Here is a 16,262-nt window from a genome sequence, read left to right as displayed (position 1 = left end):
GCTCTGCAGTAAAGCTTAGAATCAGGGATGGTGATACCTCTGGAAGTTCTTTTATTGTACAGAATTGCTTTAGATATCCTGGGTTTTTTTTGCTTTTCCATATGGAGTTGAGTATTGTTCTTTCAAGGTCTATAAAGAATTGTGTTTGGATTTTAATGAGGATTACACTGAATCTGTAGATTGCTTTTGGTAAGATTGCCATTTTACTATGTTAATCCTATCAATCCATGAGCATAGGAGATCTTTCCATCTTCTGATATCTTCTCCAATTTCTTTCTTCAAAGACTTGAAGTTCTTATCATACAGGTCTTTCATTTGCTTGGTTAGAGTTACCCCAAAATATTTTATATTATTTGTGGCTGTTATGAAGAGTGTTGCTTCCCTGATTTCTCTCTCTGCTCATTTATCATTTGTACACATGTGGGGTTTTTAAACAGCCATTATTCAGCCCAGAGCTTTCCCTGTATCACTGAGCCCAAACTCACAGAGATGTCCTATTGCCTGGTTTCCACACAGCTTCACCCAAAGAAAATGTAAAATCAGCCACTTCCTCAGAACTACAGCCCCAAGGATGGAGACTTTTCATTGGTTTGTTTTTCTTGTTTGGGCACTTATGATAGGGCCAAGCATTGTATGAGTGGTCTCAAACCATCACAGAGCAGTGGAACAGTGGGCCATTTCATCACCCCATTTTAGAGGTAAAGAAACTGAAGAGCTGGATGGCTAGTTTGTTGAGGGCACTTGACTAGATGCTGGTAGAAACCCTTTAGACTCGTTTTCTTTTGTACATTGCTCTCCTCTGTGGAATCAGAGTGTCAAATCTGAACAACAACAAAAACTAAGTGGTGTGTGACAGCTCCTTCGCTCTTTTGCCTTCTTTAACTGACAAGCTGTCTGTCCATCACCTTCCCTGGACAGGCACCGGCAGCTCAGAACTAGGAGTGGACAGTGTTTCCAGTCTGAGTACGATGGACATCACACTTCCTTCAGAATCACTTGGGGACCTGAGCTAATTGTATTAGTACAACATCTGGGTTTTTATTTCATTTTATCCTGATTATCTGTTGTTCATGAGTAGCCAATGGAGACTGAGGTTTCTGATGTTCCACAAACAACTCCTCTCTCCTTTTGGCTTTTCCAAGGACTGGTTAGCTAAGCACTATGGGTTCCCACTTCTTGCTATTCACCCACCTCCAGGGAAATAATGAGAGCTGTCACTCTAAGTGACCAACACAAAGGAACTGGAGTAAATTCAGCATCTACCCATAGGTTAGATTCCTCTGTCTGGAATCACGGCGGGGGGGGGGCGGCCTTCCAGGGGCCCCAGAAACCTTGGCTTTGGTTGCAGGTGTGGCCATTTCTGGAGGACTCTCTGGTCCAACCAGGAATGCTGGAGTTGTTATGTCTTTTACGGTGCTCAGAACATTGAATATGGGACCACAAGTGCTTCTCTAAACACAGAGGGAGACAGTGCTGAAAAGAAATCAGGCCATTTGGGAAGAGGAGATCTCGGCTTAGTTGCTGAAGTGTTTGCTCTGTAAGTGTGGGGACCTGAGTTTGAGCCTGGCTCCTACATAAAAAGCTATGAGACACATGGACCCATTGGCTAGGCAGCCTAGTGGAATCAGTGGGTTCCAGGCCAATGAGAGAGCCTGTCTCAAGAAAGGGGCAGGCGACACCTAAGCAAAGTACCTAATGTTGTCCTCTGGTCTCCACATGCACACACCCAGACACATGGATACCTGCACAAACATGAATACCCACATACACATGAAAATGTGCACACCACAAAAGGGAACATATAGGGTGAGATGTTCTCTTCCGGTTTCTTCAGCTACCACTTAGAAGGGGTGGGTCTTTCCATCTCCTCCCCTATGGGTTTTTGTGACCAACCCACCCTGCCTGCTCCACAGGAGAACAGGAGGAAGAAGCAACCTCAGTTGGCCCAAGACATGCAGCAGTACATGCCACTCTAAACAGCTACAGAAAGTCCAATCTGCCAGTCCATAGGACAGCAGACTCCATGGTACCTCAGCCAGCTGTGAGGACAACATCAACACCCTGGCTCTCCAAGGTCCTTTCCTCAGGGAAACCTTGGAGGAGAGAAGCTTCTGTCGGGAGGCCAGCCCTCTTCTGAGTACTTCGCCTAGGAAGAGGAAAAGCGGGGAGGAGGGAGGGGGGAGAGGGGGGGCGGGGGAGTGGGGGGTGGGGGGTGGGGGAGATGCTGGTTTGATTGTCACACAGGTTGGAGTCCTGTGTGCTCCAAACATGGCACAGGCACGCTGGGGGGGTCATTGCAAGACCTGGAGGCCCTGACAGAGTTGTCTGCACCCCTCTGAGTGTCCTGGATCCACTGCTCACCACTGGACAGGATGGAGGGGGACACGGGGAACACCCTGGAGTGGCACAAGGTCCCTTTCCTCCTGACCACCTCTCAGATGCTCACCTGCTTCTTGGCTAGATGGAGAGGGAGGTCAGCTCACCCGGCAGCCTTTGATGTGAAACTGCTTGGATAAGGTTTCCTTTGCCATTTCTCTATGTGGCGGGGTCTGGTGGAGCCACTGCTGCAGGGCGGGAGCACTGTACGGCCTCAGGCCTTTGGGACCCCTTGTGTCTCAAACTCAGTCCTGACCTTCCTTTCCTCAAGACACTGGTGCTATCAAGTGGGCTGTAGCTGCTTAGTGTGTGTGTGTGTGTGTGTGTGTGTGTGTGTGTGTGTGTGTGTGTGTGTATTAGGAATATATTAGGAATGCACACACAGAAACATACATATACATATGTATGTATATACATGTATATGTATATGTATATTTGTTCCTGTATATATGCACATATGTATCATGGGTTTCTGCGTGTGTTCCAACCTGCTCAGTCTGCATAACATTACTTGTATGTATGTTCTCAGGGCGGACTACTTGGTATTTGGTAACCAGTTAGCGTGCTCTTCCCTGGGAAAATCTATTTCTCCCATTTTCAGCATTCCTTAACTGCCTGGTGTGTGTGTGTGTGTGTGTGTGTGTGTGTGTGTGTGTGTGTGTGTGTGTGTGTGTAAGGCTGAGGCCCTTGGACTTTCCCCATCATGTTAGCATGTCTGTGGCTGTCATCCCTGCTCAGTTCTTTCAGACAGACAATTGGTGAGATTTTGTGGGTGTAGCTTCTAATACGCCTAGGAGACAGTCTTGCAGCAAACTCCCTGTTCCTCTGGCTATCCCAAACTTTCAGATCCTTCTTCTGCAATGACCCCTGAGCCTTAAGGGAGGTGCAGGCGTGGTGTTACAGATGTATAGTTGGGACTGGACTCCACAACTGCATCTCGAATGGTGGTGGTTGTCTCTAACAGTCTTTTGCAACAGTCTGTTGCAAAAATGTTTCCTTGATGAAGGGTGAGGATGACACTTGCCTGTGGGTGTAAGGACAAACACATAGAATGTAGTTAGGGATTGTGCTGGTTTTGAAAATTGATGGTTATAGGTTCTCCTCCAAGATCCATGACTTCACTATGGGCAGGACATGACAGCTGAGGTTTTCTATGGCCTCTACACACACACACACACACACACACACACACACACACACACACACACACACACACTAAGCAGCTACAGCCCACTTGATAGCACCAGTGTCTTGAGGAAAGGAAGGTCAGGACTGAGTTTGAGACACAAGGGGTCCCAAAGGCCTGAGGCCGTACAGTGCTCCCGCCCTGCAGCAGTGGCTCCACCAGACCCTGCCACATAGAGAAATGGCAAAGGAAACCTTATCCAAGCAGTTTCACATCAAAGGCTGCCGGGTGAGCTGACCTCCCTCTCCATCTAGCCAAGAAGCAGGTGAGCATCTGAGAGGTGGTCAGGAGGAAAGGAGGGAAGGACCTTAGAGAGCCAGGATGTTGGTGTTGTCCTCACAGCTGGCTGAGGCACCGTGGAGTCTGCTGTCCTATGGACTGGCAGATTGGACTTTCTGTAGCGGTTTAGAGTGGCATGTGCTGCTGCATGTCTTGGGCCAGCTGAGGTTGCTTCTTCTTCCTGTTCCTCTGTGGAGCAGGTAGGGTGGTGGGCATGATCATGAAACTGGTGGGTATAGGTTCTCCTCTAAGATCCATGACCTCACCGGGGTAGTTGGTTATTTTTTAGTGCCAGGCACGATTTCCCTTTTATTAGGAAGATCTTGAGTCAAATTAGAGATCTGTTCATTATCACCACATGGCTTGATTTCTTTTCATCTTGGTCTGCTTAGTCTGTGTCTAGAGATGCACTTGCCATCTTAGAATCAGTGTTTGGAGCAGTATAAAGGGCAGACCAACCACAGCACTCCTGGGTAGACAGTTCTCCAGACCCTGCCCCACCTGCAGCCAAAGGCAAGATTTCTGGGGCCCTGGGAGAGCACCTCCTGTGATTCTAGGGAGATGTGTCCAACTTGTGGACTGATGATCAATTTATCCCCGTTCCTTCTTGTTGACCATTTAGCATGGGCTACCTCTTCTGGGGCTACCTCTCTCCACACATGGCACATGTCACTGAAGAACTTGGAGTCTCGTGCTTGTGAGACCAGCGTTTCACTGAGCCACCTCTCCAGGTCCTTCTGACCCCTCTGACACAGTGCTGTACCTACCGCACTGGCACTCAGCTATTGCCCTGGGCAAAGCTGCGAAACTGGGATGGAGCGAAGTTAGAAGAGCTGCACCACCTTGGGAAGGGACTCCTGAGAAGGTGAAGAAAGTCACTGAGTTACTTTATGCCATGGGATTTGCAAGGCAACAGTACCACTGGCTTCCCTGTATGCCCATGACCTTTGCCAGTGTCTAGCATGGTGAAGGAGCATTTGTGGAGAGAATCACACAGAAGGGTGGGGATGCTTTCCTCACAGGCTGCTTCTCTGACTACAGCCTCAGCTGTTGCACTGGGTGCTTCCTCCCTGGCCCTTGTCTCCTTCTGTGTATACCTGGTGTCAGTCCTTCCATGTTGAGGCTATAGAAAGTCCGCCAAGCAAGTTCCAATCCCTTCTCTCCCATACCTGCTCGAAAGTTCTGTCTGGATATCTCTGGATCAACATGACATCCATGTCCAAAGCCCTAAGTCAAGATCTCACCCCACAACTTTGATCCATGCTTCAGTTTCTGGGGCAGTGGCCATCTGTCTCCCTTCTGACTTGACTTTAAACAAGTATTATTTTCTTCTTTCAGATTCATTCAAGTGCTGGAAGCTTCTTTTCTTTCCTTCCTCTCCATCCTTACGACCCATCCTAGTATTGTGTCAGACCTTTGTGTCTGTCACTCTCCAGCAAACCACTTCCAGGGCCTCTGCCTGCCTGACCTGCCTGGCCAACCAATCTGTTAGTCTTTCCAGGCTTGCCTCACCTCTGTCTCACCAAGTCTGCTTTCTTATACTAACACACACACACACACACACACACACACACACACACACACACACACACACCGAGTAATGATGCTCCAAAGGATTCACCACCCTAGGTCTTTCTCTTGCTTCATCTACTGGCTGTGGGGCCATGAGGTGGATTCACAGGAGCATTGCCTTACATCTGATTCTGGGGCTCCATTTTCCATATTCCATTTGTTCCTGTGAAGGCTGAGGTAACGGCTCAGCAGGTAAAAGTGCTGGCCACATAAGCCTGACCCCCTGAGTTTGATCCCAGAAACTCACGGTGGAAGGGAAAAACCAACTCCAACGAGACCTCCACATGTACTCTGGCATGTGCATTCCTGCCCCCACACCCTACATCACACACACACACACACACACACACACACACACACACGCACGCACGCACGCACGCCAAATGAAATAAAAATTCGTGCCTAGTATAAGTAACAAAGTGGACTCTGGAGCACAGAGATTGTCAGTAAGCTCTAGCCAGCTGAGCAGTCCCGCTTACAGCCGCAGAAGTATCCCATCAGCTTGCCGCCTTTGATGATTTTATTTCCCTTTGCTAAGAGTGTAGCTACCGGGAAATGCCCCCGCAGCAGGAGCCCTGATGATGAGCTCAGGGCTTGTGAGTTCCCCGTCACAGATTCCTTTGAGCTCTGTTCCTGAAGCCTGAAGTTTACATATGCCTATATTTATGTGCCACAGAAAAACTGTAAACACACACGTTTTAAATAGTGTCAGAGCACAAGTTTGTTTGTTTAACCTTAAATGTATTCTATAAAATACCCTCCCAGAATTCTGCTCAGTCACGTAAGAGCACACCCTAGCCAAAAATCCCAGCTAAGAAGTAAAGACAAAAATGAGCTCAGTGGGACAGACTCACAAACACAAACAGTCGCGAGGTGTACACAATATAAATGCTTTATTGCTAGCACAGAGGTTTCTTTTGAAGTAAATTAAAAGTCATAAATCTTCATTTTCACATTCTATACTGTGGTTTGAAGGGAACTAGCTGATTAATGTTGTGTTCACGTGGGCGGGCTGAGGGAGGAGCAGGGCGCCCACGGACGGACGGACTCAAAGCGCATGTCGGGGCTCTGTCTGCTGAGCACGTTGTCGTTGGCCAGTAACAGGAAGGAGAGCTCGCTTGAAATTGCCGTGGACAGGCAGGTTATAAATAGAAAACTGAAAACTGGTTTGGTTAGGAAGTGGAAAACCGTTAAATAGAGAAGACGATAGATAGATGTCCATATTCTACACCTAGGTTATATTTGGCATTTTTTAAATAAATGTTGTTCACCCAGGTCAGAGACTGGCTTCGATTTGGCAGCTGGGGAGGAGGGAGGGAGGGCAGAGCGGCCCACACCAGATGGGGCTCACTGGAGGCAGAGGGAGCGGTGGGGTTGGGAGGAAGGAGAGTCGGGCTTGCGTCACACCTCCCCCCTGCAGGCTGAAGCTCACTTGTTGGGAGGCAAGAGTAGTGTGTGGACGAGCGGGCCACGGGGCATGACGGATGAGGCCTGGTGGGACGTGGCAGTCTTGGCACACTGGTGCTCTGCAAATAGAGAAGGGGATCGTCAAGCTGGGCCCCATTTTTCAACTGCACTGAGAGCCGATTCCAGGCGGGTGACACAGACACAGTGGGGGCCAGGGCAGCCAGAGCATTAGAGGAGCCATAGAGGAGCCGGTGCTGGTACCGTGGGGATGGGGGTACAGAAAAGGCCAAGCTCCTGACTCCAGCAAGAACTCACTCCTCAAGACTTCAGCCAGCCTTGGAAACTCTGGCAGCTTCCTGAGTCTACCTGGACTGTCTCGGTTAGTCTTAAGATCAGCTTTGGAAAACATCTCATCCATCAGTGAAACAAGGGCTGTGGCCTGTGCTTTTTTCTAGAATAACCAAGAATTTCACACACACACACACACACACACACACACACACACACACACACACACACTGTCTATTTCCAAATAATGTAGTAAGCTCAGGAACCATGAACTACATGTGATGACCTGTGACCTCCATCACCATCTACAACAGTGCTTCTTAACCTTCCTAATGCTTCAAGCCTTTAATATGGTTCCTCGTGCTGTGGTGACCCCTAACCATAAAGTTATTTTTATTGCTGCATCATATCTGTAATTTTGCTACTGTAATGAATCATAATGTAAATATCTGTACTTCCCCATGGTCTTGGGCAACCCGTGAAAGGGTCATTTGACTCCCCCCCCAAAGGGGTCATGACCCACAGGTTGAGAACTGCTTCTCTCTCTCTCTCTCTCTACACACACACACACACACACACACACACACACACACACACACACACACACAGCATTAAGCTCAGGAGCTGTGAACTATACATGATGACCTCTGACCTCATCTGCATCTTCTTTCCGCTGTGTTAATTATGGAAGTAGGAAAAGGACACACTGCATCCCTACCACCTAGAACATCTGCAGTGTACCAGCTCCTGGCATTTTCAGTCTGCCCTGGCTCTAACTAAAACCATTTCATGTTTTGCTTTGAAGAAATGGATAACATGAAATGGTAATTTGGCTGCAAAACCTTGGAAAATTGTTCCAGGCCCAAACATCTGCCCTAAATGAGCTCAGCTGAGCTCTCCTTGGAAGAGGGAGGCGGAGTGAGGAGTGGGGAGGGGCTGGGAGGAGAAAATGAAGACCTCGCTGCCGAGCAGCCTTCCCTCTAGGAAAGCTCTCCGAGAGGACACACCAAATACTGCAGCTCCCTTATTCCACCCACGGTCCACACAACACCACTGTCCCCCACTTCTGCAGTCCTCCAAGTATTCGGTTTGATTAAGGTGGCTCCTTCCAGAGTGTCTGTAAACCCTGCCTTGCTGGCCTGTGTCAAGGGTGCAGTGACCTGGCTGCCATGTCATTCGGTATTTAAAGAAGGACTAGGCTCAACTCTGCACTCCTCAGAGCTGGGCTCCACAGAGAAAGTGGGGGGTCAGCGGAGCTTCACCTTCCAGCTGGGCCTCTTAGGAGTTCTTCTGGGGGATCTTCACCGTCACCGTCTTCACCTCTGAGTATTCACGTAAGCCAAACTCTCCCCTGAAACACACAAATGGCAGATTCAGACACCAACGGCCCAGGGGATCGCGCCTGAGCTCTGGTGGCATCCTCAAGAAAGTGAAGCTACCATCTCTGAGCAGCAGGTCACTGGGCTCTGCACACAAACTCCTAGTGGACAAACAGCAAAGCCCTCCTTGGCAGAGAGATGCCCTCTCATGGGCAAACACCCTTTCTTAAGGGATCACTGGTTTTCAGAACACAGTATAGAAAGGAAGTGGTTCCTTGGTACCCTGAGAGCCAGGCCTGGGCTTAGCCAAGGCAGGATGGCTCACAGCCGAGCACCATGGCCGCAGAAAGCCAGGCCCAAGGTCTGCCAATGCCTGGGCTGTGTTTCCACCTTCTGGGAGTACTGGTCCTTCAGGAATAAGTGTGCCACTCTACAGAACTCTACACCAGCCTCTGCAGACTTCTAATGTCCCCATGCCGACAGCCTACCTAGAGGGCTTCTCTCTACCTCTGAGAGGGAAGTCTTGGACTAGAATTCTTACCAGTATACACAATTCCTGTTTCTCACTCCTTACACTTCCTAAATGAAGATGGATAGGATAGGCAAAGGCCTACTGTGTGAAAACAAACCGCCGGCACCACCTTAAATATGGTCCCAACGAGTACTGCTCATGGCCCCACAAAGCTGGCGAGAAGATTGGAGAAATAATTGAGGGGACCATTAGGGAGCAGTCTCCACAAGAGTCTCCTTAGTTACGTCCCTTCTGGAATTGCGGCTGGTAACAAGTCCAGGGTTGTCAGGAAGCATTTACTGAGTTATCATTGATGGGCTCAGGGAAAGCCAAGCCAAGCAGCTGGGGGGAGCCCAAGCACCTTGCAGGTGAGTGTGGCTCAGAGGAGGGTCATCCAGTGTTACTTCTGATAGAGCACCTCTGTGCCCACAGAGCTCGGCTCATTCAGCTTGCTTTCTGACCCCCCTAAAACCGTGGGCTGGCTGCACTGCCCAGCACACTGAGGACACAGAGGGAGAGCACTCAGGGGAGAGGGAGGAGGAAGGCTTCTGCTCTACAGCTGCTTCCTCAGTGCTCCCCTGTTGCCACACCGTCTCCATCGGGAGATGGACCACTCAGAATTGTGTCTGCATGTGAAAACCCAAGGAAACCGTCTTCTGCGCCAGTCAGCCCCACACAGCGCAGTTCCTACAGCTGGGCTGTACAAGCAAGACCTAGGGCAATGGCCCATCTTACTTCTTTTGGGATCCCATGGCCCTACACACAGCTCCAACAGCATTGCCAGTAGCTCCTCCGGGTACCACACCCAAGTTGACAAGGGCCCTGGGATACTAATAGGAACTGAGAAAAGTCTGCATGTACATCACTGTCTGGACCATTCTACTTCAAGAAGAGTGAACCGGGTCTCCTCCTGACACCATACCCTCACTAACTCCATCCAGGCCCTGGGTGTCTATTCCCAGCATATTCTGGCTTTCTCTGGATGATTTCCTGCCTTAGGGCAATTCTGAATGTGTCTCCTCATTAGGACATCAAGTGCTCTCTGGTGGCAGTGAGGTCACTCTCTGCCTTCTATTTCCTTAGGCATGCTCTTGGGCAGACCTTGAAGCATACTTACTTCCCACTCTGACCTCCAAGCCGTGAGAAGTATGGGGGGTATCTATGGAATCAGAAACATGTCACTATGGCTGCATTCAAGTGTCCTCATTGCTCCCGCCATGTTTGTGTGTGTGAAGCTGTGGGTGACCTTACTGGCTGGAGGGTCCCTGCCAGTCCCAGGCATGGATGGATATACAGTCTGCTCGGAGGCAAAGGAGGTAATTCAAACCTACAGGTAAAAGGACTGCCTGGAGCCCAGAGTGTCAAGAAGGCCGGTGAGACGCCGCCGAGTAGTGTATTAGAGGCACCATGGAAGAGAAACAGAGTCCTAGAGTCAGCGGACAGAGAAACCACTGAGTCTCCACTAGCTGAAGGGCTTGGGCGAGCTGGCCCTTTCCTCTTGGTGTCTAGCCACGGCCCCTGCGGCAGTTCCTGCACCCCAGCACACACAGTTATCATCCAAGGAGCATGACTGCACTGTGGGATTTTACCCTTCCCACACCCAAGTTTCCGCTTCAGTAGGTGCGAAGAGGGATAAGGGAGGGTAGCATGGTCAATCTGCCCACTCCTTGAGGAGACTGTCCAAGGGACTCTAAAATCTTTGAAGTTTAGATTCTTCAATCTGTTGACTACAGTTCAAGTCTGTGGCACACCTAGACCCACAATTAGCAAGGAAGAACCTCAGGGCTGCTCAAGAGCCAGGCCCTTTCTTACTGAAGCATCCATCTCTGAGTGGATTACTGCACACTGCCTCTCGGGGGGGCACAGAGACCCTGAGAAGCCCCCATGTCTGCTTCTCAGCAGACCGGGTTAAACTCTGAGAAGAAGCAAGGGGCACCCCCAGAGGTAAGGAAAACATGGTAGATTTTGGTGGAACCCAGCAAACCATCTTAGGAACCCTTGGATTTCTGTTTAGACTGTGCATTTCCCCTAGTTTCTATTTGGCTTGCTGCAGCAGTTTTCTGAATGAGGTCCCCACAGCACCTGCAGCAGCACCATTCCAGAAGCTTATTACACCAGGAAGATCCTGGGCTGTAGCCCAGATCCACTCAACCAGAGTCTCTGAGGGTGGGTCCCCAGACAAGCATATTTAACAATCCCAACCCCAAGACCACGGGTGACTTCTGTGCACACGCCTGCAATGCATTTGTGCATGCATGTATGCGTGCATGGTTTGAGAAGCTGCACAGCATCCCACCACACTTCTCACTCTGGCAGTCCTGATGCTCATCGTCTGAGATGCCCACAGCTCTCTTTCCACCCCTTTGGTTGGGGTGATATTTAGCCTGTGTTTTCCCACCTTTTATCTCCGGGGACTGTGATAAGGCAGAGGCAAAGGGACAGAAAACGGATAGGACTTTGCGGGCAGGCAGCACCTGACGAAGCCTCTGACGGGGGTGGGGCGCCCATCAGATAACTGGTAGAAAGCAGACCTCTTACAGCTTGGAGAAACTGAGGCTAGGTAGCCAGCCTTCCTTGCAGCTTGTTTATAAAAAGGGTCATTCCCCTTCTCTGCTCCACCTGGGGGTGGGCATGGAGACTGGGACGTGAGGCAAACAATTCTTCCCAGAGGGGAAGGTTAAGTGGATTTTCTGGAGACTTCAGACTAGCTAGAAGGAAGAACAGGTTCTTTTATTTAAAGCGTTTCCTATCACTCTAGGTCATTCAGAGACAGAACACATTTTGGGAGTAAGTGGAGACCAAGGACCAGGTAGGTCATTTACATCACAGCTTCTTAACTGTGGCCTGTAAGGGCTTGTGTCGTGAACAGGATCATGATAAGGTGGCCAGCAGTAAGGGGTTTCTGAATACTCAATGGCCAAAACTTTAATTCAAATATAGCATCTGAGGTTCCCCAGGCTGTGCTTGCCCCTCGCATTCTGTGGCTTCATGTGTGCCTGCTTGGTTCAGAACACAGCACACACTTGGCACTGTGCATGCCCCCCCCCTCTCTACCAACCTCACCACCGCAGCTTAGACTCCACACGGCTGTTTGCTATGAGGCAGGGAATTCTGTTACAAATTACATGTTTATTGGGCATACAAAGCTTCTTCTAGAAACATAATTTTTATTATGGAAAATAAAGAAAAATGAATAAATTTAGTATTTTCCTATCACCCTCCCTCAGCCTATAAATAGCAAATGAGTACATCTTTGGATTGTACTGTTAGAATGTTTGATTTTAAAAATTGCTAGCTGAGTTTGATAAAAGCTTGTTAAGTGAATTTTGGCTTTGGATTGGGATAGAATTTCCAACAAGTTTGGAAATGTCCCTAACATGCTTTTGTTAATCAGCAGTCCATGTTTATGTGAAGCAGTGTTCTCAGCTTTGGAAAGTGTGGAAGATGCTTTGTCCTACAGCATCAAGTAAGTATCCAGCAAATTCAGTTCTTTGTGAAAAATTAAACAAGCACATCCATCTCATATATAGGCCAAGTTTCATTAATCCTTAACAAATAGTAAAGTGATATATATTCCAAATAATTGTTTTATAAGAAATTTCTTTATGATTATCAGGATGTTTGGGTTATATACCTATTTTGCATACCTACATACCCCAGGTTTCATAAAAATTTCTCAGACAATAAGGGGTCACAGATGGAAAAGGCTGAGAAACTCTGACTTAGGTAAGATGTAACTGGTCCCATCAAAGAGCACCATCCCCTGGTTATTTCTTAACTGGGGCAGGGAAGGCCACATGGCCAACATGTCTGTAAGTAGACAGAGGCTGCTCTTCGGTTTTCTTGGCCATTGTTATATATGGTTTGACAAAGCCAAATTGTCCCTCGACGAGCTTTCTTGCAAAGGGACATTTCTTCTGGGAAGAGACCAGACCTACATAACATCAAAAGTCTGAATCCCTGCAGGGCCTGTTCCTGATGAGGGACAGGGATAGCCTGGGAATTACCCAGAGGCCATTTATTACAAGTTCGTGTTATACTGGTGATTCACTACGTTAATGATCTGTAGCAAAACACTGAATGAGGACAGTGTTCCCAGGACCAGTGACTGTCCCAACACTTTAGAGAGATTAGTGAGGACAGTCACAGAGGCAGGAAATGACCGAGCAAGTGGAATGCAGTCTCAAGAGTGGGGGTAGAGAGTTAAGGCCATATGCGAGCTAAGAAGAGGTCCTGTGCACAGGAAGGTTTTGGGCAGCTGACAAAGTACAAGTCCCTGTGAGAACAGGATTCCAGGTGGGTTATAGTTCTGTGGGGAGACAAGTGTGGCCAGGAGAGGAGAAGGGCCGGTGCCACTGGCTGGAACGTAGGAAAACTGCTACACTTCAGAAGGAACACGTTCCCCAAGGAAAAGAAGGGCCACCGTCCTAACAGCCCGTCCTTGATCTCCACTGGCAGCTTCACTTTCTGAAGGCTTTCCAGGCACCACCTCATGTGTATCTACGTAATCCTAACAGAGCCGCACAGCAGCACTCCCCGGCAGCTAGCATATTTACGTTCATCTTATAGAGGACATCAAGGCTTAGGGAGATTGGAATTTTTGCCTACAGTTACAGAGGTAGGAAACAAAAGTGCCAAGCTTTGCATCTAAGCAACACGACTTTCCAAACGGCCCTTAGCCTCAAAGCTGCTCCACCTGAACAGCCCAATGCTGAGAGGCTAGAGACTGCCAGCTCCAGTATAGGAAGCTCATAGATCCGCTCCTCATGTTTAATGGGGTCCCTGCACATCCCGTGTACAGCATCCCTACCTTTCCCATAGTACTTCTGCCCTCACTCCTCTCTGCTTCGCCCTCCAAGCTCAAAAGAATATTCTCCATTTGCTCAACTACTCCCTTTCGTAAAAGGCCATCTCAAACTCAAGTATAAGACCGTGCTAAAACCCTGTCCAGACGCTCTCCCTCATTTCTGAGCTTCTCTTTCACTCCCGGGTTTCTGCCCTGGGCCCTGTCGGATCCCTGCAATGTACATTTCGTTTATCCAACAACATTCTAAGTGCCTTAACTGCTGTAGTCCCTGCGCAGACCAAGTCCAGTGCTTTGCTGTCTCCATTCACTACTAGTTAGTAGATTGTGATCTAACCATTTGCTTTTAAAAGTCATTTGGTAATGGCAGAAGGAAGGGGCATGGATGATGTTCCTTCTTGTGAGCCACAGGGTTCAGAAAACAGATCAACTCCTTTCAAACTGAGAGCCAGGAGCTTTCTAAATGGGGGTGTCACACCAGGAAGTCTCTGGCCACCACTCATTCCATGAGAGCCACTAAAAGAAAAATCAGTTATATTGTTTGTAGTCTGCACTGAGGAGTCTCTTGTCTACTTTACTTCTGCTATAGCCCTGTTTCCACAGGTCATAAGCATCTTTGGGCAACTGTGTTGGTTTTGAACCCTGTTCCAGAAGAGTCCTCATGTTTGGCCCCCAAGCTTCCATGTCTGAATGTCATCAGACTATCTGAAGCCACTGAGACTTAGGTTAGAATGACAGACCTGACACTTACTGGTTCTGAGACTGGGACAAGCTGGTTGACCACTCTACTCCTTAGCTAGGTCTCCTGCTTGTAAAGAGAAGTATATCTATACAACTGCACAATCCAAATGGGATAATGTGAGGGAAGGAGTCAGCACAAAGCCAGACACACAACAGATACTCAGCTAAGGGCAGCTGCTGAGATCCGATGTTTGTGTCACCCCAAAATGTGTATGTTGGAACCTATTGCACAATGTGATAGTATTAACAAGTGGGGCCATTGGGAACTGATTAAGTCATGAGGGCTCCACCCTAACAAATGGGACCAGAGCCCTTCTAGGATAGGCTCCAGCCCACTTCCTTTCCTCGGAACTTCATGAGGACATGGTAAGTGCCAACTGTGAGAAATGAACCCCTCCCAGACACCATATCTACCAGCACCTTGACCTTGGACATAGTTCCCAGAACCATGAGCAGTAATGTTTACTGCCAGAAGAAGGTTGTGTTGTAGCGGCCCCGGTAACTAAAATAACACCTGCTACTATTAATGCTACATTCTTCTTCTCATCTTCCCCACCAGGCTCTGCCAAGACATTCCTTATATGCCAGGCATCTTAGCCTTAAAAGCTGATATCTCCCTAGTCCCCAAGCAATTTCCCCAAAAGGCACTGGGATGTGTTCAATTTATATCTTCAGCAGGTCCCCTCCCTGACCCCATGTCTTAACCCCACATTCCCAACTTTAAAGGACTTATTGGGGCTGAGCAGGTGGTACAGGCAAATGACCTGGACGGGCACAAAAGGAATGGAAACCAGCAGTTAGGCCCTTGAAGCCACAGGTGTCACGGGAATGCATGAGCTGCGAAGCTCAGAGCTCTGGCGATTTTGTCGTGGACAGTGAAAGGGAACAAGCCATCCAGGCTTCACATAAAGCCTCGGGTTTTAGAGCGGCAGCTCAAGGTTTCTGCAGCTGAGAAGGCAGACTGCAATGTTCCTGTGGCAGGATGTGGTCCTTGGTTTGGCAGCTGGTGAATGCCAGGCTCGAAACCTGCAGTGGTGTGTTCTCTGTGGGGTCTTCTCTGCCTTCAGCAGACATTATGGAGCTTTTCCTCTACTGACAAGATGAAGCTGAAGAATGGATCCATGTTCTCTGTCAACTCTGAGTGTGAGGGAGCTGCATCTTGTTCACTTAGGACCATGCCATACTCAGCTTACATGAGTTTGTACTCAGTAAAATGTTAGATTAAGCTGGGTAGGGTGGGTCACTCCTGTAATCTAACACTCAGGAGGCAGAGGCAGGAGGATTACTGTAAGTTTGAGGTCAGCAGACACTACAAAGATCCAGGTAATTCTAGGCTGCAGAGTGAGACCCTATCTCAAACAACAGCACAACAAAGCTTGTGAATGGAGGCGTGCAAGTGAAGTGAGCTGTTTTGTGAGCCCCCCTCTCTGCCGACACATTCTATCCATGTAGACACTGAAATCTTTGACACTTACATTTCTCTCCCATTTCCAGACATCTTGAACCCCCCAAAGGGGCTCTGAGCATTTAAGGCATTGTAACAGTTGATCCTGAAAGAAGAAAACAGCATTGTTAATACGAATCCCACCTCACAGAAATAATCCAATTGATGTACTTCTTTGGTGTATTTTTTTTTTCAAAGTGAAAAATTCAAAAATGACTTTGATTTTCTGGTCTAGTTTATAAGAGTATTTTCTTGGGGCTGGAGAGATGCCTCAGCAGTTAAGAGCGCTGGCTGCTCTTCCAGAGGACCTGAGTTCAATTCCCAGCACCCACATG

The 16,262-nt window shown here is 48.6% G+C and overlaps 1 protein-coding gene across 1 annotated transcript in view; it reads right to left on the bottom strand.

The window, feature by feature from the left end:
- Window positions 1-6,289: 6,289 nt before the first annotated feature.
- Aldh1a2 (aldehyde dehydrogenase 1 family member A2) overlaps window positions 6,290-16,262 on the bottom strand; it is an 80,796-nt gene continuing 70,823 nt past the window's right edge. Inside the window, exons 12-14 of the mRNA XM_006979267.4 lie at window positions 15,959-16,033; window positions 8,371-8,459; window positions 6,290-6,939 (exon numbers count right to left, since the gene is read on the bottom strand). Coding sequence (XP_006979329.1) covers window positions 8,387-8,459; window positions 15,959-16,033 — 148 coding nt within the window. The 3' untranslated portion in view covers window positions 6,290-6,939; window positions 8,371-8,386. The remainder of the gene's footprint in view (window positions 6,940-8,370; window positions 8,460-15,958; window positions 16,034-16,262) is intronic.

Source organism: Peromyscus maniculatus, chromosome 7, assembly GCF_049852395.1.
Source record: "Peromyscus maniculatus bairdii isolate BWxNUB_F1_BW_parent chromosome 7, HU_Pman_BW_mat_3.1, whole genome shotgun sequence".
Lineage (NCBI taxonomy): Eukaryota > Metazoa > Chordata > Mammalia > Rodentia > Cricetidae > Peromyscus > Peromyscus maniculatus.
This window is presented reverse-complemented; position numbering and strand designations above follow the sequence as displayed.